This window comes from Rhipicephalus microplus, chromosome X, assembly GCF_043290135.1.
Source record: "Rhipicephalus microplus isolate Deutch F79 chromosome X, USDA_Rmic, whole genome shotgun sequence".
NCBI classification, from domain to species: domain Eukaryota; kingdom Metazoa; phylum Arthropoda; class Arachnida; order Ixodida; family Ixodidae; genus Rhipicephalus; species Rhipicephalus microplus.
The window spans coordinates 249,601,483-249,626,376 of NC_134710.1; the positions used below are offsets into that span (position 1 = coordinate 249,601,483).

At 46.5% G+C, this 24,894-nt stretch overlaps 1 protein-coding gene across 16 annotated transcripts in view; it reads right to left on the minus strand.

The window, feature by feature from the left end:
- LOC119161607 (F-box only protein 7) overlaps nt 1–24,894 on the minus strand; it is an 84,007-nt gene that overhangs the window by 30,351 nt on the left and 28,762 nt on the right. For all 16 annotated transcript variants that reach the window (XR_012887266.1, XR_005108488.2, XM_075878917.1 and 13 more), the window contains one exon: nt 12,385–12,480. Coding sequence is in view for 14 of the 16 variants with exons in the window: in XM_075878917.1 (XP_075735032.1) it covers nt 12,385–12,480 (96 nt within the window). In the remaining 2 variants the exon portion in view is untranslated. The remainder of the gene's footprint in view (nt 1–12,384; nt 12,481–24,894) is intronic.

Here is a 24,894-nt window from a genome sequence, read left to right on the forward strand (position 1 = left end):
ACTTGACAGTGACTATCTGACAAGTCTGAGAACAACATTGCAAGAAGATGCCAGCACAAATGGGGGCTGTAAATTGTGCATATTAAAAATTTAGCACTGTGGATTGTGCTCCATTTCATCCTTTGTGGCTACGGAAATTACTATTGATAGATCCCATCACCACCCTAGTGTTATTTCATCACAACTCTAAAAGATGGTTGTTCTTGATGCTGCCTAGGGTGTTGGATATTCCAGATATATTTCATGATAACTGGCAGTAATTATAAATTATAGCAAATGGCAAATGTTAAAATTCCAATATTTGACTAATTTTCTTTTAATGATGTTCCTAACTTGGCAAACAGGATAAACCAAATCAGTTATAATAAAAGTTTTATCAAAACAGTACATAGAAATGTTAATATAAAATGGCTGTATAGTGACCAACATTTATGTGGCAGCAAAGGGCAGAAAGTATGCATACTACAATAAAATTATGACAATGACATATCTGTGCACATATAGACTGGTAATGATGTGGTGCTAATAGTAAACTAAAACTTCTTAGTGGTGCAGCACAAGAGCCTCACTAAGGCCTCTTCAAACAAAGGTGTCGGGGCATGTACTCTGCATAACATTCAGCACATGCAGTGGCTTCACAAGGGAAGCCATGCTACAAATGTCTTTGATCAATTTTCTGCAGTGTACAAATATTACTGAAGAAATTGAAGACCGGTCTCTTTTGAAGAGTGGTTCTCTGCCAAAAAACACTGCCGGATGTAATGGGTTGTGCTGCCAATACGCTATAAAAAATTATTTTTTCTCCCAGCTTCTGTTTCGCCAAAACTTCACAAGAACATGAAGGGCAGTCAGCCTGTCCTCTCACATAGTTGACTATTCTAGTCTACAATAATTGCGCATACTGAACATGGGCCCTATTTCGAGTCAACTGAACAGGACATCAGTTCACGGCAATGTAGTTACTGGTGATGAAGGTCCTAAGAGAATTTCAAAAAGTGTTAGTAATATTGGGGTTGGAGGCACAAAAGCAACTAAGAAAACACCGTGCCACACACATGGTTAAGTTTAGAAAAAATTTTCTTCATCCCAGAAGTTTTGCCGATAGTGACTTAGTTTTGTTACAAATGCAGTACTTCAAATCTCTGGCAGGTATGGCTGTAAATGGCTAGGAAGCTTGTGCCATTATCAACGTAGAGGTTTTATCTGCCAGCATATCGCCCTGAATGTCAAGACGATGATCCACTGCAATGGCTGTTCTGTCTTATTGCATACAATTGGGAAGATACGCTCACAGTAACTTTGTGTAGGTCAATTCCGTGTACCCTAGCATATGCATAAGTTGTTTATTGCCTCGATCTTTTTACGCAGCAGGGGTGAAAAACAATTACATAAATATCATAAACAAATGTCCTTTGTTATATCTAAGTTAAAAATAAATGTTTTTTGACAGGGTTGCCACCTTACCACTCAAAAAGAAAAGCCGGCTTTCAAGAAAGGGTGGGGTAGGGATACTTATACAGGTTGTTCAATTATTGCTAAAAAAAACAAGCAAAATGTTTAATATTTCACACACAATGACATGCACATTGTTTGCCTAGTCAGGATTATAAAAAAAAGCAGTTAGCCAACCGTTCTGTTATATAAAAATATGTGCCGTCTACATATCCCCTACAGCAGCGGTGGATTTATTTGTGTATGCAACTACTTTATGCTAATAGTTACCAAAAGAGAGCACGATACATCGCTCATTGGATGAATTGAACCTTCTGCACAGTAAACATATCTTGATTTAACATCGATGTATTGCGTATTGTTGTAGCAAATTACTCTCATGAAGGCAATGCAATGTTCAATGGGTCGTTTGACGTGCTGCATTCCATAACCAACGTGAACAGTATTTCCTTTTTTTCTCTCAAAATGAGTGCAACTGAAAATGAGTACATTTGGAGCCTATAATTACATTCTTTTGATGTCAAAATAGAATATGACTGTTGGCAGGATAATGAAGCACTTGATTGCATGCTAACTAGAACTAATTGCTGGAACAGAAAACAACACACGGCTTCATTTTCTTTCTTGGACTTTTTACTTAGTGCTGCAGAATTGCAGTATGTGAATTCGACACATTTGTAGACTGTGCATAATAACTCACACCTCAAGGAAATATAAGGCTGGTGCACACTGGCGACTAGCAGAGGTCGCGCGACCATTTGGTGTGATGGAGTGCACAGAATTTAAAGCGGGTGGAGTGCGCGGAACTTGAAACAAGGCAAGCGGAATTCGAAGTGCACGTCATGAACCAAGTTCGAAGTCCACAAGGAAGAAGAGCTGGCACAGATGTTAATGAATAACAAAAGATGACTGAAGCGCCAATTCGACACAGACGCAGCATTGTTCAAAGCACGCGCGAGACAGGAAAAAAGAGTCGAAACGATGGCCAGAGGAAGAAGAGCCACGCATCAGGGCGGTCGGGTTACGGACCCAAGCCAAGGCTGCTACCTCCATCGTCCGGTGACCTGAGGGGCTCCAGGACTACCAACCAGGCTGCGCTGACGTTCCCGTGCCCGTGGACAGATCTGAGCTGTCGATCTTCGGGCTCGGGCTCAGGCGAGACTGTCCGGCAGAGACTCTACTAGTGCGTAAAATACAGCATGAGCTTGTGCAGCGTCCACCGGCAGCTTAGGAAGGCCGCTTCTCTTACGGTTCATGTAGCTGCCCAACACCGACGCCAACTACGGCAACGTCAACCCCCATGCTTCGCGCAAGGCTTCCGCTAAACGACGTGGGTAAGACCCCGCTCCTTCACAACTCTCCGTGACCAACTCTCTGCAGGAACTGATTGGTAGGACTTGATGATGAGCGACTAACTTATAGCATGAAGTTTCCTTTGTAACTGTATATAAGAAGTAGGACCAGTTACATTTGGGTTAAATGTTCTCAAGCTATAGTTATTGAATGTTTGTGTCAAACCGACTCGTCCTTCGGGAAGTGTCCCGAGGTGGCTCCTCGGACCTCCCAAATCGAACCTGCATGTTGTGCGAAACAAAAAAAAAAACCACAACGTTACATTGGCGTCCGCGACAGGACGAGACCGTTTGCGAACCTGGTTCGAGAGTCCAAAATAGCTTGAAAAATGAGTACGGCAGAATCAACGGTCTTGGCGTTACGCATAGGTTTAGGATGTGCAGAGTTGAAGGCCTGGATTGAGGAATGTGAAGCACACGCACGTGAGGAGAGGGCTGCTGAATGAGAACGACAAAAGAAAATGCTGATAGAACAGTTGGAAAGTGAGAAACTGAAGCAGAAAGCCCTTCTGCAAAAGCTCAAGCTCGCAGAGGTATCAAAGGTGCAGTTAGGAACGAAAAGAATTGGTATGTTTGTGTTCAGCTGCAGAGAAGAAATGTTTGGTCGGCGCGAGTTATTCTCTCTTGGGGTGAATGACCTGGAACCTCTTCATAGCATTTCAGTCAAGATAGACGCTCAGCTAAAGCATGAAAGAGAGATGGGCAGCCAGGCACTTGCAATTAGTAGGAGCGACCTCTACGACTATCTCAGGTCAGATGAAGACAGGGGTTGTCCCAACATGGCCACAAAAGAACATTCAATTTTATTTGCAAGTGATGTGGCTATCTGTAAAAGTGCAATCAAAGGTACATCGACTTCGGCAGCGCATACTCTGCGAGACAGGTCTGATGTACGGGCTAGTGAAGACACCGAGTCTTCTGTTATACCGACTGCAACACGGAACCTGTTGGTGGCCGTATGCTGTGTAGCACAGGCTGCGGTAGTGGATGACATGGGTATGGTAGTGTACCCTATAAATGAGCCTCCTCAAGATGCAGTGATAATAATGTCTCGGGGTCACGCAGAACCAAGTTGTCCGAGAGAACTGGAACAGAGTGCACAAGCACTAGTCGAAGAATAAAGAGTCGAGTCTCAGGTCCCGTACTCATTCTATGATGATGAAAGTAGCCGAGATGACACAGCTGAAGTGGTTAATAGTGCTGAAAAGCAAAGAGGACATACAGCCACACTGATAGAAAGAGAGTCCGAAGAGTCTTACTTCCCCAGTTCAGTGTTATTGGAGCAGTGAGAAAGGATACTTGTGCTTTTTGCTGTTTTACGTTGAACAGGTCACTTCTTCTATGACACCTGGACCATTAGTGGCTTACGAGTCCAAGCAAGGCATTCATGCAGTCTTTCAGACGCTGTCGTACTGGTGCGCTTGAAGGCGACTACAACAGGAAAGTAGGCATTACTGCATTGACGCTAGCAATTGGATGGTTGAGCGTCTGATGGTCCACAGCTGTAGGTACAGGCGAGCCTACTGTCGAAAATTCTTTCAAAGCCATCCCATTCTTTCCTCCAGCCAGGTGATCAGGGCTGTTCCGCGTCTTGTATGGGACGCTATAACTTGAGCATCAAACCAAAATTACCAGTGGCTTTTTTGGATCTTGATTGTGGAACACAAAGGGTATCTCTTGTATATAGTTGAGATTATGAACTCGCATGCAATTTTCAGGATGACATAATGTAGTTTTCCATGACAGTGTATATATGTAGGAAATAGTGGTGTGTGCAACAGGTCCATATTGGGTTTCAAAACTTTAAAGTCCAATTGAGTGTATTTAGTATTTCCGAATGTGGAGCTTTGGACAATTTAGTGAACTGTGTGGGGGACATATATATAGAGAATCTGTGGTGCGGTGCCAAACGCACACTAAACAGCAGTTGTTTTTTTTTCGAGAAAAAAAAAAAACCTTCAATGAAAGGGTGGTCTCTGTGATGGAGTGCTTGGAATTTAAAGCGGGTGGAGTGCGCAGAACTTGAAATGGGGCGAGCGGAATTCGAAGTGCGCACTATGAACCAAGTTCGAAGTCTGCAAGGAAGAGCTGGCACGGATGTTAATGAATAACAAAAGATGACTGAAGTGCCAATTCGACGCAGACGCAGCATTGTTCGAAGCACGCGCAAGACAGGAAAAAAGAAGAGTCGCAGCAGTGGCCAGAGGAAGATGAGCCCCGCATCAGGGCGGTCGGGTTTTGGACCCGCCCGAGCCAAGACAGCTACCTCCATTGTCCGGTGACCTGAGGGGCTTCAGGACTACCACGCTGCGCTGACGTTCCCATGCCCGTGGACAGGTCTGAGCTGTCCATCTTCGGGTTCGAGCTCAGGCGAGGCTGTCCGGCCGGGACTCTACCTCGAGGCCAGTGCGTAAAACACAGCGTCAGCTTTACAACATCAGCTGGTGCAGCGTCCATCGGCAGCCTAGGAAGGCTGCTTCTGCTATGGTTTGTGTAGCTTCCCAACGCTGATGCCAACTGCAACGACAACAGCATCAACCCCGTGCTTCGCGCTCAGGCTCCTATGCAACGACGTGGGTGAGACGCCACTCCTTTGATGTTCCGCGACACACTCTGTGTCGAAACTGAGTGTTTAGGACTTGTGTTTAGGGACTAATATACCCCTGCTGTATTTCTATGTAACTGTATCCGAGAGATAGGAATTGTTATATTTGGGGGTCAAGTCCTTTCGAGTTATTGTTATTAAATGTAAAACGGACTCGTCTTCAGAAAGTGTCTTGAGGTGGCTCCTCAGACCTCTCAAGTCGAACCTGCAGGTTTTGCGAAACAAAAACCACAACGTTATATTTGCGACTTGTGACCAAGAAGCGACTGATGTTCACACAGTCAGAGGCTGTGTGCGAGCAACCGGAAGTCGCAAAACCGGAGAGTCACGCCGAATCTCGTTATCAGGGAGAACTCTGGACGCTGGCGCCGATCAGCTGATCGCTGCCAGCTGAGTGAGCGGAGCAAACCAAGCACGCGGTGTTTTTTGTTTTTGTCCACTCTCACACAGCATTCCCAGCAGCATCAAGGAGTTCGACTCAAGCAAAGAACAAAAGATTGTCATGGAGCTGGTGTGCTGTGCTGTGGTGTCAGCGCTGACAGCACAGAAGCCTCCAAAGAAAAAAAGCCGGTGGTGAATGTGAACGTTCCTTCGCTCGCGAGAGTTGGCCGGCCATGCAAGCCGCCTACCCCCCGAGCTGCGCTGAGACGAGGAGTATTTCTGAGAGTGGTACGTATTCAGAAACGCTCCTTGAATTTAACTTGACTTACCACAGCCTTCAATGCAGCCCAAACGCAACTTGAACGCGGTGTCTTTAGTCGGTGCCAAGGCATGAAGCACGAACGCGTTCCAAACGCGCTGCATCAAAGGCGGTGCCAAGTCAAGTTCAAGACAAAGAACGATTCTGAATACGGAGGAAGATGATGCACAATGCATTTTCTTTTTATTTTGACGGTGTTTAGCTTCTTGCGAATGCCGCTACATAAATCCGACACTTCGCTCGAGCTGCTGCTCCTTGCCATCTTCAAGCCAATACTCCGTGGTAGCCATGCTGCCACAGACCCAGAAGAAGGCGCTCGTTTGTAACTGGCTACAGGAGGCCAGCGAAATGAAAAAAACAAAAAAAAAAATTAGCCTGCATATAAAAAAATGCTGGTGTCACTTCTGGGCATCACTGATTGGTTTCAGAAGTTTTGTGACTGCAGTCGCGCGACTGAAAATAGAGCAAGAAGCGACTAGCCAAAGCAGTCGCTTTGTGACCCTTTGCAACAGTTTGCGACTGTTTGCGACCAGTCGCATGCGGTCGCCCAACCGCTGTTAGTCGCCGGTGTGCACCAGCCTATACACTGTTCATTTAGGAAAACCTTAGCAATCATCAACTCATGTTGGCCACAGCCAGGAGCCCCTCTCGTTCTCATGTTGAGATCTCTAGTCCTTTGAAACAGACATTGACATCATTTTCACTGATTCGAAGGCAGATAACTTACGCTCATAATGCATGCACGTCCCCACCAATGTTTCTTTTCCACTCAAGTTAAATGATTACTATAACTAGAATAATCCGTTACTTTGCACTTCAACGGGCCCAAAATAGCAATCGGTTCAAAATGGCTTGAGAGTTTTAGTGACTGTCAAAAAATACTTAGTATCTTCAAAGTTGCTGAATTTACACTTATAAAAAGGAAAATGTAATAAAATCGATAATCGCGATATGAAATGGTCTGCAATGACCGGTCCTACGTGTAGACTGAAATGGGCCCACTGTCTAGAAAACCAGCAGGGCCAACTGGGCAGCTGGCAACCCAAATATATATGGCCTAATAAAAAAAAAATACTTCCTTATAGCAAAAAGTTTCTTATACTGGAGTACATAATATTAAGGTATAGCTTTATTTAAACACAATATACTACACTTCTAAAGCACTCAACGTGAAAAAAATGTCTCGTTTATTTCAAGTTCCACTAATACAAAGGGCGCAAGACTTGTCAAATGTAAACTTTCTGAAACAGCAACAGAGTGTTTATTGCAACAAAAAAAGAGGAGTTTGAGCTTCCTAGCCCACTTCTATGTAGTAATGGAGGTTACTTAATGCAAAGACACATTCATTTATGGAAATATTTTTAACAATTATGCACAGTCCTCGCATTCAAGACGGCACTGTACACATTTACCTACATCTCTTGCAGCCTGACCCAAGGCAGTTATGTGCTTTTCAATAGTTACAGAGGGCTTTAGGTTAGGTAGCCAGCTGGGTCATGCCATGCCAAACGTCCCATCCCTTTTGGCAATCATCTCAAATGTATTCGAAAAAAATCGTGCCGGTTTACTACATTGAAAACAGAGAATTGTTTAAATATTTTGGAGAGAAAAAAATTTTTGGTTATGTGGCTGCCTTCTGAACTTCCCAGAATGTCATTGGGAGTTTTTTTTTTAAATTAATTTAGAAGTACAGTTTCTATACTAAACTTGGTCTACATTTCAAGTAAAGGTGCTTGTGTAAGGTGTTTGAAGCTCAGTAATATCAGTGCAATTTTTCTGCCAAATACACCTCCAAGAATTCACCCTAAATGTGTTATGTTTGCCTTTTTTCTACTGCAATACTGCACTCTGTATGAATATCAGAGCAGTGAATACTTACTCCAGAGAAGGTATATTTGTGGCAAAAATATTTTTGGAAATCTGAAGTTCTTAAACCTTATGAGAAAAAAAATCATAATTTTCACAAAATCTTCATTTTTGTACACATTGAGACACAATTTACACCATGTGGTGGTTTAATTAAAAATCACCTTATACCTAAATCTAAAGCATATAAACAATTCTTTTAGCATGGCAAGTTTTAGTGTTATAATTTTTTTTTTTGTTTTAAGAAAAAGATAATTTTTGATGTTTCCCATTTGGTCATACAACAGCTCCCACCTTGAAGTTCCCCAAATTATTTTCTTCTTTAACACAATAATTCTAATGATAAAACTTGCCAGAGAAAATAAACTGGCAATCTGCTTTTGATTTAGGTATAAAAGTAATCTTTAAGTAAACTTTAATTAAACTACCACACGGTACGAGTTGCACTTCAATATAGACAAAAATGACTGTTTGTGAAAATTGCGATTTTTCTCTTAAGGTCTGAAATAGTGAGAGGTCTAAAAATGGTTTCGCTGCAAATATAGCTTTTGTTGAGTAAGTATCCACTACTCAGATATTCATACAAAGGGCAGTATTGCAATAAAATAAAGGCAAACATAACACATTTAGGCTAAATTCTTGGAAGTGTATGCAGCATAAAAATTGCACTAATATTACTGAGCTTCATACACCTTACACAAGCACCTTTACTTAACATGTAGACTAAATTTGGTTTAGAACGAAGTAGCAGTATTTATAAAATAGATTTTTTTGCAAACAACACCTAGACGACATTCTGGGAAGTTCAGAAGTTGGCTACGTGACCAAAATTTTTTTTATCTTCTGAATATTTAGTAGTTCACTGTTTTCAATGCAGTAAATAACACGATTTTTTCGAATACACTTGAGACAGTCACCAGAATCGCTGGGACGTTTGGCATGTAATGAACCAGCTGCACTAAAGAATGTGAATAGAGCACAAAAGAGTGCAAAGGGTCAGCAATGGAGTTTGCATCCCCCAATGCTTGGTAATAGTAATAAAGAACTAGGGTGTGCTTGGAATGGCTACGCTTCCAATGCACTAAACGTACACAAGTCAAAAGACAGTAAGGCTACATCTTGCACTATGATTGATAGCACACGCTAAGAGCTAGGTGCGACACTACTGCCATCATGCCCAAAGCCAAAATGTCTACTCTCCGCTCAAGAGATGCACGTTTAGACATTCGCAGAGAACACCACAGTTTTTTTTTTTTTTTTCATTTATTGGTTCCTAAGGTTATATGTTGCTCTTTAAGCATGGGATAGATGCAACAGTATACAACAGGTGAGTGAATGCAAGAGTTGTAAAAGCAGAAGGCAGAATTTAGCGTGAATGTGAAAGCTGTAAAAAGCTCAAACAGCTATGCGCCAGCCTGCTGAACATAGCACACTGATAAAGTTAATGTACATTTCGACACATGTTTAAAACAACTGCTTTGCCTAGCTAGTATATTATATATAACAATATTTACTCGATTCTAACGCAACCACGAGTTTACGTGAGTTACGACTTTTCAGTGTGCTTAAGGAGAAAAAATACGCATTTCGAGGGTATTTCAGGATTCGATTGTAATGCAAGGGTCAACCTTATGAAGCAAACATATTAAAAAAAGAGGCATTATACTAGAGTAAATGCAGTATTTTCAAAGTGGCAATAAAAAAGGTATTCTGCAATAGTGTCCCAATTACCAGCACCATCACTGGTAAAACCAAGAGCAGCATTTGTGCTCCTGTGTGATATACAAGCGATGTGTGTTGGCACAACCCATCGCTTGTATATCTTGACCAAGCAGCACTAAATCTACTACAGAGTGCAGTGCTGGTAAAAGAAGTTGTGCAGAGTTTTGAAGCAATACAAACATGGCAAGATTTGTCAAACAATACACTGCTTTGTACAAATCAACAAAACTTCAAAGGCTGCTGAAAGTAAGACATGCTTATTCAATAGCTGAAATTCATTCTACATAAGTCACCGCTTCCATGTGTTTCTTTCAAGCATTACATGTGCGCCTTCACTGTGGTTCTCATGCACAACAGTCTTTCACACAAATCTCCATTTGCATGATTCTTGCCCTGTAGCATGTTAAAACTGCTATTGTATGTTACAGTATTTATATGAAACATTCAACAACTTCAATTAGTGTGTTCTCAAATATGTATCCAGTAGAAAAGCCCATTCAATTTATATCTTTTATTTTTAACACGAAAGTGTGTTATACTGAAGTCGGGATAGAAAGGTGGGCTAGTCGGTAATTCATGATTGATCAGCTAATTGGGAGTGCGGGAGGAACACACGCAGGAAGCAAAGAGAATGCACACAGCATGACCGCTCACTCTTTGCTTCTTGTGTGTGTTCCTCCGCGCTCCCAGTTCACTGATCAATACTGGGGTCAACCCAGACTTCACTAATGTATTTCCTTCATGGATATAAGATTGGTGAAATGTACACTAGAAAATGACATAAAAAAACTAGAAGAAAAACAAACAAGCCTGCACGGAATGCCCAGCACAGTCACACAGAAAGCTGAAAAAGTGCGTTTTTTACACAATCAGAGAAACTACTAAAAACACACGTGCATGGTACCCACGTGCCATAAATCGTGGGGAAGTGTCCACTATGCCATTATTCGTCATTCTTAAGAAACACACATGGTACCCGCTATACACATTTAAGGAATTATGCACACATCGATGCTGTGGCTGATGATAAAGTATGCCCAAGGCTTTTGTAATGGGTTGGAGTATTCAACGTCCCACTTATTATGCAATTCACATTGTGTGACACCTGGTTGTTACTTTACTGTTCTAAAATGCTTTATTACGCAAGTTAACACGATTCCTTAACCAACTTGATCCCTGCATAAGGTCAGTCTGCAATGGAGTTTCAGGCGTAGTTTTAAACTCCGTTGCAGACTCTACCACCAGCATAACTCAGTGGTAGAGTACTGAGCTGCCCCGCAAAGCTTGGCCCTCTAATTGGTGCGGCACTGAAGGATATGTCACTGCTCTACCACCAGTGTAGTTCAGTGTAGAGTACTGAGCTGCCCTGCAAAGCTTGGTGCTTTAAATGGTGCGCCACAAAAGGACATGTCAGTACTCTACCATAGCTCAGTGATAGAGTACTGAGATGCCCCGCAAAGCTTGCCACTGTAATTGGTGCACCACCGAAGGACATGTCGGTACTCTACCACCAGAGTAGCTGAGTGGTAGAGTACTGAGCTGCCCCACAAAGCTTGACGCTCTAATTGGTGCGCCACTGAAGGACATGTCAGTACTCTACCACCAGCGTAGCTCAGTGGTAGAGTACTGAGCTGCCATGCAAAGCTTGGCGCTCTAATTGGTGCGCCACCGAAGGACATGTCCGAGGCTCTACGAACGCACGCTCTATCGCTAACACATTCTCTCTTGCATGGAGCTCTTAGTTGCAAGGTGGTGAGGTGAAGTACTGCATCACGGCACTAATGAATGATGATGGGGAGCGATTGGGAGACGACGCACTTTGGACATCAGAGAAGGGCCACTGGCCGTGATGGCATCAAAGATGGGCCTTAGAGTTATGGTTATGCTTAGCCTTTCACGTTGTGTCATCATGTGACAACTCACCCATAAGGGTATTGTAGCTTTCACATAAACCAAAGAAGTTTCTCCACCGCCTACCGTTTTGAGTGAAATAGCACCGACTAACAGAACTGCGGTAATAAGTGCTGCAAAATGGCAGACATCCACGGGCAAATGTCACGACTTGATGGAGTGAGACACCAGGAGAATGCCTTGATAAATTCGTGGCTCAAGCTACTAACCTCTGCCTCCCATGTTCCTGAAGCATAGCATGGTAGTGTATGCATGAGCACAGGAGATGTTTCTCTATTACTGGGAAGAGAACACATTACCGTTTCTCTCCTCAATTGATGACATTTTGAGGGAGTGCATATCGATTGAAAGTGTTTACCATGTGCTTGTTGATGCCATCTTTGTAAAGATATATGTAAACTTGCTGTAAACTATGTAAACTTGATGCCATCTTGTAAAGAAGATATGTAAACTTCAGCTACCACATGGATTAAATCAGCATTACGGACATTAGTTGTTGAGATGGAAATGTTCTTCGAAGCATCAACGTGGGTGTATTTACGTGAAACGTTGCTATAGCTGCCAAACAATAATAGACACTGTACAAGCTTTCATAAATCAATGCACAATAAACAATCAACTGCTTCTGTGAAGATAAGTTTCCCTTTTAAGTTTTACCATTCTTATAGTATTAAGTTTTGCCAGTTTTTTTTTTCATATTAGCATAACCTATTTTAAATCATTTATTAGCATTATCTTAGTAATAATTACTGGAAGAGAGTAACATTAATACAAACCACTCTGGGCCCATCCAAGAAGTGGAAGTGCCACAGAATCCTTGACAAGTCGTGACAATGTGGGAAGATTTTTGTACACTTTGTTCGGCTCTGGATCTGCAGAAAAAATCCATGTAGCTTTAGTCAGCTAACAAGCAGTACAAAAATGTGCATGGTCACAGCCCAAAAATTATAAGAACTGAAAGATCAAAGATCAAGCAAAACTTGCCAATCAGTGTCTGAGCATGAGCACGCACGTGATGCAACAGTTTCACTGTGTTTAATGACAACTCAATACGACACCAAGTGTTTAAGCTGGCGAATTTCATGTTCACGAACACACGTTTCTCAATAAAAAAAATTGCATGGCACACCTATCTCCACTGAAACGCCAATTAAAAGCTGTAGTTATCAAAAGCCAGCCATAGATTTATTTACACAGTCACTGAGATAATTTTCAGTGGTTCGACTAGAATACTGCTGTCATGCCATTCCCTTATCTTCAATCGTACGTCATGCGTTCGGGATTTTGATACTTGTTAAATAAAGGCCTGTCATCCACTGAAATGGCGCCGCCTGCTCCAATTGAGAATTGGCGATACATCGCCAGACATTTTGTGGAGGGTGTCCCGCAGAGAGAAATTGCCCGAAGAACTGGAAGGTCGTAGACAGCAATCACAAGGATTATACGCGCTTTTAGAGAAGATGGAACACTTGCGGATGCCAAGCGGTCTGGGCGGCCAAAAGTCACGACGCATGAGGCCGACATTTTGATTGTGGCCGCAGCTGTCGTGCTTCCTTTCTTTTCTGCCAAAGAAATCCAGGATGAGCTGTCACTGAATATTTCTACAAGGACAGTGAGCCGACGACTGAAGCAGGCCAGAATTATTCATTTTGCCGCGGTGCAAAAGCCTTTTCTTTCTGAGCGACAGTGCCAACAACGCCTGGACTTCGCTCTGAACCATCAGCATTGGGCGAAGAAAAATGGAAAAATGTAGTTTCTTCTGACAAGTCAACTTTCTGCACTCGGTAGGATCAGCAGAGGAGGGTGTGGCGGCCTTTGAATTCAAGTAACCAATGCATTCCCTTTTCACGGTGTTAATGTTTTGCTGCTTTGCATATGCCGAAATATTTTTGTACATGTAATATTCTTGAGCTTTTTACAAACTTATTTCAACAAAAAAAATATCCGACAATGTCAATATGGAAACGAATGCACTGTAAAAACAACAGAACGGCCACAAATACAGTAGACTCCTGTTAAACGAAACTCTCTTAAATAAAATTGATGCTTAATAAAACGACTGCCACTAATACGTTTGGTTTTATGGATGAATATTATACCCCTGTTTATCTTTCAGTAAACGAAACTCCTTTTAAAGGAAACGCATTCTCCTGGTTCCTTCAGGTTTCGTTTAAAAGGAGTCAACTGTAATTCTTCGTTAGCCACACATTAAATACATGTGTTTTAAGTTTTTCACACAGCGCCTTGTACACGTTCATCGCGCAATGGTTTAAAGCACACTACAGTTTTAAGCAAAACGCATATAACGAATTCCAACCTAAATTTTCTACACCTTTTACCTGTCCATTCTGGTTCTTTTAAAATTGCAGGTACTGATTATACTGATTATACTCAGAGTGTCCTCTCAAATGACCAGTGTTCAGTGTCCATATGCGGTTCTATAAGAAAAGATGAACTAGGGCCACTTATCCACATTGATGGCAAATTTACAGTGCCCTACTACAGTTCCCTGCTACAAGACACTATGCTCCCATATGCTCTGGGTGGACCTTTCCCCGATGGCTGCTTCATCATCCAGCAGGACAAAAGCCCCCTACACATGGCTCGTCAAGTGACTGCCACGGTTGAAGACCTTGGCGTACGCATCTTACCATGGCCTCCTTGTGGTGCAGGCGCAAACCTGATCGAGAATGTGTGGACTCGAATGAAGTGGGGTCTGTCCAGGTGCAACTTGTCCAGGGCAACGTCGGACGCGCTGTGGAACGCGATTCAAGAATAGGAGGCTCATCGGTCGAACGGCGATTATGCCGCCTCATTATACAAATCTATGCCAAGAAGGATGTCAGAAATAATTTCCGTGAATGGCCACTTCATGCACTATTAAATTTTTGTCACAAAGGGGGTGAAGGGAGCAGAGGTGATAAGTTTCGCCGTTGCTATTTTTCGCTCACCCTGAGTTTGCTTTCCTTTTCTGTTCTTTGAAGGCGAACCCATGACCTCGCTTATTACAGCAATCGTTTTTTCTTTCGTTATCACATGTTACGCTTCAACTAAAACGAATGTTCAGAGAAGAGAATGACGTATGTGGCACCGGTCTGCCAATGAGACAAGATATGCTATCTCTTTAATCAGGGCGCAGCGAGTCGCAAACACTTCACCGCCACTGTGACGTCGTTGAACAGAGCGCGTCACAAAATAAAGAAAGCGACGCCTAGCACGAAACGCTACATGTAATCCCTGGTACTTGCAAGAGAGTAAAAAGATATGGCTGCGAAATTGAAAAGATGCCCATGTGGACTCTCCAAGTCAGATGGCACGGCGACGCAGTTTTATCGGATTGCAGTCGTCGCTCGCACGTCCCGACTTATTTTGTTTACGGGTTGTTACGAAAGACAGCGACGCCAACACGGTCCCGAAGGCGCCACTGCTCCGATCTCCGCTGACACGGTCACCAGCCGTTTGGTAGCATAGGTTTCTCAGCTCGCGACTGCTTCTGCGCAGAGCTGATAGACGAGCGGACGAGACGACGGTAAGTTAAAGCAAGGTTTATGTACAGCATAGAAAGAGAGGCGTTACATATTCGGCACTGGGGCCGACAGTTTAGAGACTCGAAGAGCCGAGCTCTCTTCTCTGACACAAAGGTCTACTGCCGGCGACACACTGCAGGGCTGTTTTTAAGGCACCGGGAGGATCTTTTGAGTAACCAAATGTCCAACCAGAAGCGCCGCTAGCCGTGAGGTCAGAATCCTCCAATGGGGCTCGCCGCTGGGCCGCGTCATTCTCATCAAATCCGGAGTGGCTGCGCATGGTTGCAGCCAAGGACGAGTGACGTCGCCACGCATTGCGTAAGACTCGCCAGACTCGAAGGCCACGAAGGCTTCGACGGGCTCGTGGGCTGAGGGGGCTCGCTGTGCATTGCGCGACCGACCGGCGCCGCCACGTGATGACGCCGTTGAGTTGTTCGCGTCAGGCAGGTTCGCGTGCTGGCCTTGACACAGATTGCCTTTTTCAGAGGCATGGACGTTCGGTGTGAACTCGCAGGCATAACAGCACCCCCGCCGCCAAGCAATGCGCCGGAAAGACGAGCTGCTTCCCTGTGGCTCGGATGTCAGGCGCGCTCGTTTGCCAAGTCCTTCCAGGTTCGCCTCCAGGGCCATGGGGAGAATGCAGCTCCAAACTCCGTTGCATGAACACATCCCATTCTTGAGGACGGATCCCAGCTCCACTGGCTTGTCGCCACAACTTGCCGGCCAGCTTCGCTCGTCTCTTCTGACGATTTTTGGTCTCAGCACTTGTCGTGGTTCTGCAACTAGTCAAGAACGGTTCGACAACAGACAACATACGACACAAGCAAGTGCCCTCGGTCACCCGACAGAACACCAGACAAAGTATATTACAACATATACCTAGCTACGTGTCTATCGGAATTTCGTTCCCTCTACATCAAGAGGCACATGTGGGCACAAGACTCTTAAAATGAGAACTCAAATTTTTACACCTACAACAATGTAACGAAATAGAATACAACATAAAGTTGGCCCCTTGAGATCACTGTGGACGAGAGCGCTCAGCTAAGGCCATGATGAGGACAAAATTTTACCCCGAATCGCCAGTGAGAAACCAAAAGGTGGAGAAGGTACTAGCCAAAACGCACGGCTGAATGGGTCTGCATTAGCGTTTAGCTTTCCTTTTTTGTAGTGAACGTCAAAGTTGTGCTGATGGAGTATCATGCTCCACCTCAGTAACCGGCGACATGTTATTTAACCAGGTTAGAGGACAATGGTCCATTTCGACCACAAACCTCAAACCAGAGAGAGACATAACAAGCTAGCTTTTGAATGGCCCACACGAGGCAAGCACATTCCTTTTCAGAGGTACTGTACGCCTCTTCCCTGCCACTGAGTTTTCGACTTAAATATAAAACTGGCCTTTTGTTACCAGCACCGTCTTCCTGGCACAATATAGCTCCCAGGCCGCGATCGCTCGCGTCGCATTGAATCACAAATCTCTTAGAGAAATCGGGTGCCAAGAGAACGGGATTTTCGCTTAGGGCCTGTTTTAGCAGGCAAAACGCATTCTCCTTTTCCGAGTCCCATACTACTTTAACCGGCTCGGACTTTCAAAGTGCGTCAGTTAGAAGACTGGCATGCTAGAGTAGTTTTGCACGTAATGCTGATAGTATCCAGCTAGGCCCAAGAATGCCCTTATCTCAGATTTTGTGGTTGGTCGTGGATAGTTCACAACGGCGGCTACCTTAATTTCTGAAGGTCTACGCCGGCCACGCCCCACAACCTGTCCCAGATAAGACACCTCGCCGCACCCTAGGTGACATTTAGTAGGTTTCACAGTAAGACCAGCTTCTTTCAACCTGTTCAGCACGACACGTAAATGCTCGACATGTTCTTCCCAGTTATTTGAGAAGATGTGGACATTGTAAAGATACGGCAGAGCGAACTCAGAGAGGCCTTTAGGAACGCGGTCCATTAAGCCTGAAAAACAAAAGGGCGCATTTTTCAATCCAAAGCTCAGCTTAAGTGGACGATACGTTCCAAATGGAGAAACGAATGCGGCATAGCGACTAGCACGCTCCGTAAAGGGGACTTGCCAATACCCTCGCACGAGATCTAACATGGAAATATAGCTGGACTGTGACACAGTTTCTACCCTCTCCTCTAGGTTTGCTATCGGGTAAGTTTGGTCTCGTGTTATGGCGTTAAGATGCCGATAATCGATGCATGGCCTCGGATCTTTTTCTGGCACTTGAAGCAATATTAGAGGAAATGTATAGTCACTCTCGCCCGGTACTATGACTCCCACCTCCAGCGTTTTAGCGATCTCCTCTTTCATGATCTGTTTTCGCACAGGGGAACAACGATACGGCTTGCTACGGATTGGCTCCTCACAAGTTAGCTCGATATTGTGTTCAATCATCGTCGTGTTTCAGGGACGGTTCGAAAACACGTCTTCAAACTCCGAAACACTCCTTCTCAGGTCCTCCTTCTGGACTTCACTTAACCTAGGCTCTAGGTTCAACTGCTCCAAGATTACCTCCGATCCCCTTTCGATTACATCACTAGAACTCAAAATTTCTGCTCCCTCTTCTTCTGAAGCATTCAACAGCAGATTTACGACTGCTTTACGTTGAACGTATGGTTTCATCAAGTTGGTTTTCATGCGCCAGTTCCAATAGTTGGCGACGATACTTGTGTGGCACCAAAAGCTGCTCATACTTCCGACCTTGCACATTTGTGTAGCTCCGATACAGAAGCCCTGCTTTCTCAAGAAAAGAAACATTCTTTTTCTTTTTTCCCAAGTTTACGCTTTCTATTGGCGCTTTAATCAAGAGATCCTCACGCAGCTCTTGAATGAGCGTTTCTCGATCAACCCTCGACAGCTCACTCCAACTTTTCGCTACAGGCGAGAGCGTTGCACCCCTATCGCTCTGACTGAATGGGGCCATGTCGTCTCCTCCTGCTACGGAAACCGCGCCAGTTGCTTCGGCGACAGGCCGCTCGAATAGCTGCTCAAATGACTCACACGAAGAATTTCCGGTCTGAGGTTCCGTCGACTCGCCGCCAAGGTCACCTGATGCTTCACCACATTGAACAAGATCAAGCTCCTGCGAAAGCTTCCACGCTTGCGATCACGTGAAGGCCATGTACGCTAAGTTGGAGAAAAACAATTTACCCCGCTCTTTGAGAAGCTGCTCTGAGTTGTTAGAGAAAAGATAAGGAAAACGATCAGAAAGCACGGCAGACACAGTCGCTTTGGTGCGAAGCTTACCGAACGGGCCTTCACTGACAACCGTAGCGATTGGTAAGCAAGCCCTCTGCTCCTCGGCGACTTGCCTGATCCACACGCATTTTCTTGTAAAGTCATCCGGAGATAGTCATCCGAAGGATGGGCAACGTCGACGGTTGCCGCTGAGTCTCGAAGTGCTCGACACGTTTTACCATTCACACTAATTTCTTGGAGATACGGCTCTAACAACCGCATGTTCTTTTCTGATTCTCGGATTGTTGCGAAAGCAAACTTTGGCTTACAGCTTATCGCGATGTGCCCTTCCTTTTTGCAGTTGTAGCAGATTAGCGGCTTCCATAATTCAAACGCCCGTGTGGTATCAGTGCGTTGTTTAGGAACCACACTCAATTTCTCCACTTCCGTTTGCCCTTCCCCTACAGTGTCCTTCGTAAAAGACGGGTCCTTCTTGCAATTACAATCCAGAGTGGGTTTTGTTGATCAGGTTTCTTTGAAAAGCCATCTTTCATTTCATCCTTTTCAATGCGCATTGCCCTGCTATGCAACTTTCGACGAATATAATACTCCTCAGCTAACTCTGCTGCCTTGTTTAGCTGTACTTCACTAAGTTTGTCCTGCGGCCAAAGCTTGACATCCTCCTCAATGCAGCGGTAGAATTACTCCAATGCAATGCATTTGTCGGAGCTTACACGGGAAAGATCCAGCCCTGACAGCTTTCGGCTTTCGAAAAGATTTTTTTTTTATCGCGCTGCACGCGCCGCGCGGCCCAAATGCCAACTTCTTCCTCCTTGACGCGCAGCGCATTAAGGCGCTACAGGGCTCCCCCCCGTAGAGCGAGAGCCGTAGGAATCACCAGAGGAGTCGCCCAGTGGACATGCTTGGATGTTGGCATCCAGACTTTAGATTGAAACCCCGCGGCCGCGAGAGCGGCGATCTATGCAGGTTTCAGTCGATCAGCAGCCACGACGTCTTCACGGCCATTGATGTCCAGCGCGAACGTCTTAGGTGTACGATGGAGTATGCGGAATGGGCCATCATAGGCTGGTGTTAGTGGTGGCCGTATTTGGTCACGCCGAACGAAGACGTGACTGCGGTCATGCAGATCCTGACTGACGAAGACAGACTGGGGGTGTCGGTCGGCAGGAATCACAGGAGCAAGGTCCCGAAGTGTGGTGCGCAGCTCTCGAATGTACGTGGAGGCATCGTGAGTGGAAGGTGGCGATGACGGCTCAAAGAATTCTCCTGGAAGACGCAGGGAAACGCCATAGACTAGTTCGGCTGATGAGCAGCCGAGATCCACTTTCAATGCTGATCGGATGCCCAGAAGTACGAAGGGGAGGTGGTCGAGCCAACGTTCCCTTGGCTGGTGAGCAGTGAGGGCAGCTTTCAGTTGTCGATGAAGCCGTTCGACCATGCCATTGGCGGAAGGATGGTAGGCAGTTGTGTGGATGTGTCGAATGCCCAGGATATTGGCAAGTGCGGTGAAAAGGGCCGATTGAAACTGACGACCGCGATCAGTGGTGACGACAGAGGGGCATCCAAAGCGCGACACCCAGCCGTTTGTGAAAGCCTTGGCAACTGTTGGTGCTGTAATGTCGGAAATGGGAAACGCTTCCGGCCATCTGGTGAAGCGATCCACACGTCAGCAGGTAACAGGATCCTTGCGATGACGGAAGAGGACCGACGATGTCGAGATGGACGTGAGAAAACCTTGCGTCTGGAGGCCGAAACGGGGATGTTGCCGTGACAGTGTGACGGTGAACTTTAACGCGCTGGCACTCAAGGCAGGTTCGCGCCCAGCGTCGGACATCAGCATTGATGCTTGGCCAAAGGAAACGAGATGTGACTAGTTTCTGGGTCGCACGAATACCAGGATGGCTCATGTTGTGCAATTGATCAAAAATTGCACGACGAAAAGCTGAAGGCACGAAGGGCCGAGGGACACCAGTAGACGTTTCGCACGTTATTAATGAGGTAGAAAATGGAAGCGGGCACTCCGTGAACGATAGAGACGTGGATAAAGAGCGAAGACGATGCAGCTCAGGATCGTTTCTTTGGGCAGCTGCTAGCTCTTCCATGTCTAGTGGTGGCTGGGTCGACAAGGCATCGATGAGGGATAGTGCATCAGCAGCAGCATTTTCCGGCCCATTTACGTTTCTGAGATCCACAGTGAATTCGGAAATAAAGCATAGTTGACGGATCTCCCGTGCAGTATAATTGCTGTGATTGCGATGGAAGGCAAACGTCAGGGGCTTGTGGTCTGGAACAACGTAAAAGTCCCGGCCCTCCAATAAATGACGAAAATGTTTGATGGCGAGGTATACCGCGAGGAGTTCTCGGGCAAATGTACTGTATTTTGTCTCTGGTGGCTTCAGTTTTTGCGAGAAAAACCCAAGGGGCTGCCAACCGGATACGTGCTGCTCGAGAACAGCGCCAACTGCCATGCTTGATGCATCGGTGATGAGACGAATTGGGGCATCAGGGACGGGATGTATGAGCATGGTAGCGTCTGCCAGAGGCTTCTTGGCAGTGTCGAAGGCAGATGCAGCGTCCTTGGGCCACTCCAGTGGCGCAGCCGGGTCTTTCTTTTTAGCCAGTAGGTCGGTCAAGGGCTTTAGGAATGTGGCGCACTTTGGAAGAAAGCGGCGATGGAAGTTTAGTAGGCCCAGAAATTCTCGGAGTCTCTTCAGTGAAGTAGGGGGTGAAAAGTCTTGAATAGCCTTCACTTTGCTGGCGAGTGGTTGGATACCCTTTGGAGTGACAAGGTGGCCTAGGAACTCTATTGTAGCGACGCCGAAGACGCACTTATTGGGATTAATTACGAAGCCGTAATCATCCAGGCGGTGGAACAGGGTGCGCAGGTGGGCTTCATGCTTAGGGCCGGATGAGCTTGCTACAAGGAGGTCATCAAGGTAGGCAAATACGAAATTGATAGTGCGCTGAAAGGTCTATGCAGAGTTGCGCAATCCAAAAGGCATCCTCACATATTCAAACAGACCGAATGGGGTGGTGATGGCCGTCTTCGGAATGTCGGCGGGTTCTACAGGAATCTGATGGTAAGCCTTCATTAAGTCAATCTTAGAGAAGATTGTGCACCCAGCCAAGTTTGATGTGAAATCCTGTATGTGAGGAAGTGGATAGCGGTCTGGTAAGGTGTGGGCATTGAGAGCGTGGTAATCCCCACATGGTCTCCAGTCGCCAGGATCTTTCTTCCGCACCATGTGGAGTGGCGACGCCCAGTTGCTGGAGGAAGGCCGCACAATGCCGAGTTCAAGCATGTGCTCAAACTCACGGCGGGCGATGGCGAGGCGTTCTCCAGATAGTCGACGGAGTCGTGTAAAAACGGGAGGTCCAGTTGTCACAGTGTGGTGAGTGATGGAATGCTTCACCGGTGACTCTCTGGTGTGTGACTTCGTGATGCTGGGAAAGTCGTCGAGTATTTTTGCATACGGCGAAGCAGGTGTGAGAGCTCGCAGTCCCGTTGGAGAGGAAGTACAGAGTACACCGCTGATGGAGAGGCGGGTGTTGAGATCAATGAGGCGATGAGCATGCATGTCCACAGCAAGGTTGAAAAAACTGAGGAAGTCAGCTCCAAGAACAGCTTGCAAGACGTCAGCGAGGATGAAAATCCAGCGGAATGTACGGCGTAGTCCAAGGTCAAGTGTAAGAGAGCGTTGGCAGTATGTGCGAATGGCGGAATTGTTGATCGCTTGCAGTGGGCAGGTCTGTTCGTTGCGATGGCGATCTGCAAACGAGGCCACGATGACGCTAACCTGGGCTCCTGTGTCGACTAGGAAGCAAGCGCCAGTGATCTTATCAGAAACATAGAAAAGGCGGCATGACTTTCGACCAGTACCACTTGCCGCCGTCAGTGGCCGGTCATCGCATTTCCCAACCAGGAGCACGGGCGAGTGCACTTGCGAGCAGAGGCACCGAATCGGCGGTGGTACCAGCACACGGTTGAAGATGAAACGTCCCGCGGCGCGTCGGGTGGCCGAAGTTCCGGAGAACGTGGGGGTGTCGAGGAGCGACTGTGTATCTGCAACCTGGATGACGGTCGATGATGCGCAGGTACAAAGTCATCGAGGCGCCTGACAAGGGCGTCCAAACGGTTCTCGATGCTCGCGAGCGCCGGGTCTGCAGCGGTGGCCGGTGGCGGTGTAGTAACGGCGTTGAGGCTATGTGCCCGCGAGTAGTCCGACACTCGGTCAGCCATTTCAGCGAGTGTGTCTAGTGGGATATATCCTGCAGCTACGAGGACCGGGACCATGCTCTGCCGTAAGCGCTGGAGGAACAACTCACGTAACAGCTTCTCCTCTTGAGGGGCGGAGGGGCCGCCAAGAAGCTGGCGCATGCGTCGCAGGAGCTGTGATGGGCGACGGTCACCGAGCTCTGTAGCCGTGATGAGCTGTTGGAGTCTGCTGTGTTCGGACTCAGACTTGCGGGAAATGATAGCTGCCTTCAACGTGTCGTAGGGAAGGGTCGGGTGCGGCGACGCTAAAATATCAGCTAAGTCGTCGGCTACGTCAGGAGGTAAGCAGGATACCAGATGCCAGTACCTGGTCTGTTGGCTGGTGATTTGCCGTAGACGGAAGTGCGCCTCGACCTGCAGAAACCATGTGCTGTGGCTGTTGGGCCAGAATGGTGGCAGGTTGACATGTTGAATCGCAGCAACTGCAGCACTGCTAGGTCTGGCGTCTTCTTGGGCGTCAGGACCGGTAGGATTGGTGGCAGAGTTGGCGGGATCCATGCGGGATGATCGGGGCTGTGTGTTCGTTATCGGGTCACCCTTAACTGTCGGAGCTTACACGGGAAAGATCCAGCCCTGACAGCTTTCGGTTTTCGAACAGATTTTTTTTTTATCGCGCTGCACGCGCCGCGCGGCCCAAATGCCAACTTCTTCCTCCTTGACGCGCAGCGCATTGAGGCGCTACACATTCTACAACTTTATCGCGATCGTCATAAACACCTTCGCCCTTGAGCTATTAAATTAAATCGGCTTTAAGAGGAAACGCGAAGTCAACGTGTGACTCATTCCCCTTTTAGCATACCAGAACCTTTGCCTGAAAACCTCGGGTGACAACTTATAACGTCTCAAGAGCACTTCCTTAACCTCGTCATAGCTCCCAAATGCTTCCCTTGACAAGCACGTTATCACGTCAGACATTTTGCCGGGAAGAAGAGCCAACAGGTTCCACGCCCAAAGAGACCGCTCCAAAGAATTTCGCTCACAGACGTGTTCAAACTTGACGAGATACTTCGCCATGTCCTTGCCTACTACGAACGGTCGCAGTTGGTCCCGAATTGTATAACCGCTGACCTGAACTGTTGGAGAAGCTACGCTAGGCGCCTGCGAACACTGTAGGATTGCCAATTCTGTTCGTTTCAACTCGAGGCGCTCCTGTCTCTCGGACTCCTCACGCTCACGACGTTCGCGCCTTTCAGCTTCTTCACGTTCGCGAACTTCTCACCTTTCAGCTTCTTCGCGTTCGCGAACTTCTCGCCTTTCAGCCTCCTCGCGGCGTGCTTTGATATCCACCCAGGCTTCATCGACTTCCTCAGCCGATACTCCTTCATCCTTCATGTTCTCAATGATCGCCTGCTTTCGTTTCGCACGGCCCAAAGTAATGCCGAGTTCCTCACAAATTTCGATGAGTTCCTTCACTTTAAGGTTCTCCATCGTTCAAACTAGCCTCTTGCTGTTTCCCCTGTTAATAATCTACTTGCCGTACCGACTATAAGTCAACTAGCAAGACGCGCAAGCAATTTTTCACACTCTCGTGTTTACCCCCTCCGCATTAACTTTGGTTTCAAAGCGCTTCGACTTTGCTTGAAACGATCAAAGCTCACTCTAATGCTTCACACAGCCCTTCTCTTAACTACTATAACCAGTGCTAGAGTAGTCTGGTGAACTGAGGGGAAAACATCAGGCACTCACCGCATCAATGTTGCTGACGCCGGCCGATCCTGCAGCTGCCAACCACTGTTACAAAAGGCGGCGACGCCAACACGGTCCCGAAGGCGCCACTGCTTCGATCTCCGCTGACACGGTCACCATCCGTTTCGTAGCGTAGGTTTCTCAGCTCGCAACTGCTTCTGCGCAGAGCTGATAGACGAGCGGACGAGACGACGGTGAGTTAAAGCAAGGTTTATGTACAGCATAGAAAGAGAGGCGTTACAAATTCGGCACTGGGGCCGACAGCTTAGAGACTCGAAGAGCCGAGCTCTCTTCTCTGAAACACAGGTCTACTGCCGGTGATGCGCCCCAGGGCTGTTTTTAAGGCACCGGGTGGATCCTTTGAGTAACCAAATGTCCAACCAGAAGCGCCGTTGGCCGTGAGGTCAAAATCCTCCGATGGGGCTCGCCGCTGGGCCGCGTCATTCTCATCAAATCCGGAGTGGCTGCGCATGGTTGCAGCCAAGGACGAGTGACGTCGCCACGCATTGCGTAAGACTCGCCAGACTCGAAGGCCACGAAGGCTTCGACGGGCTCGTGGGCTGAGGGGGCTCGCTGTGCGTTGCGCGAC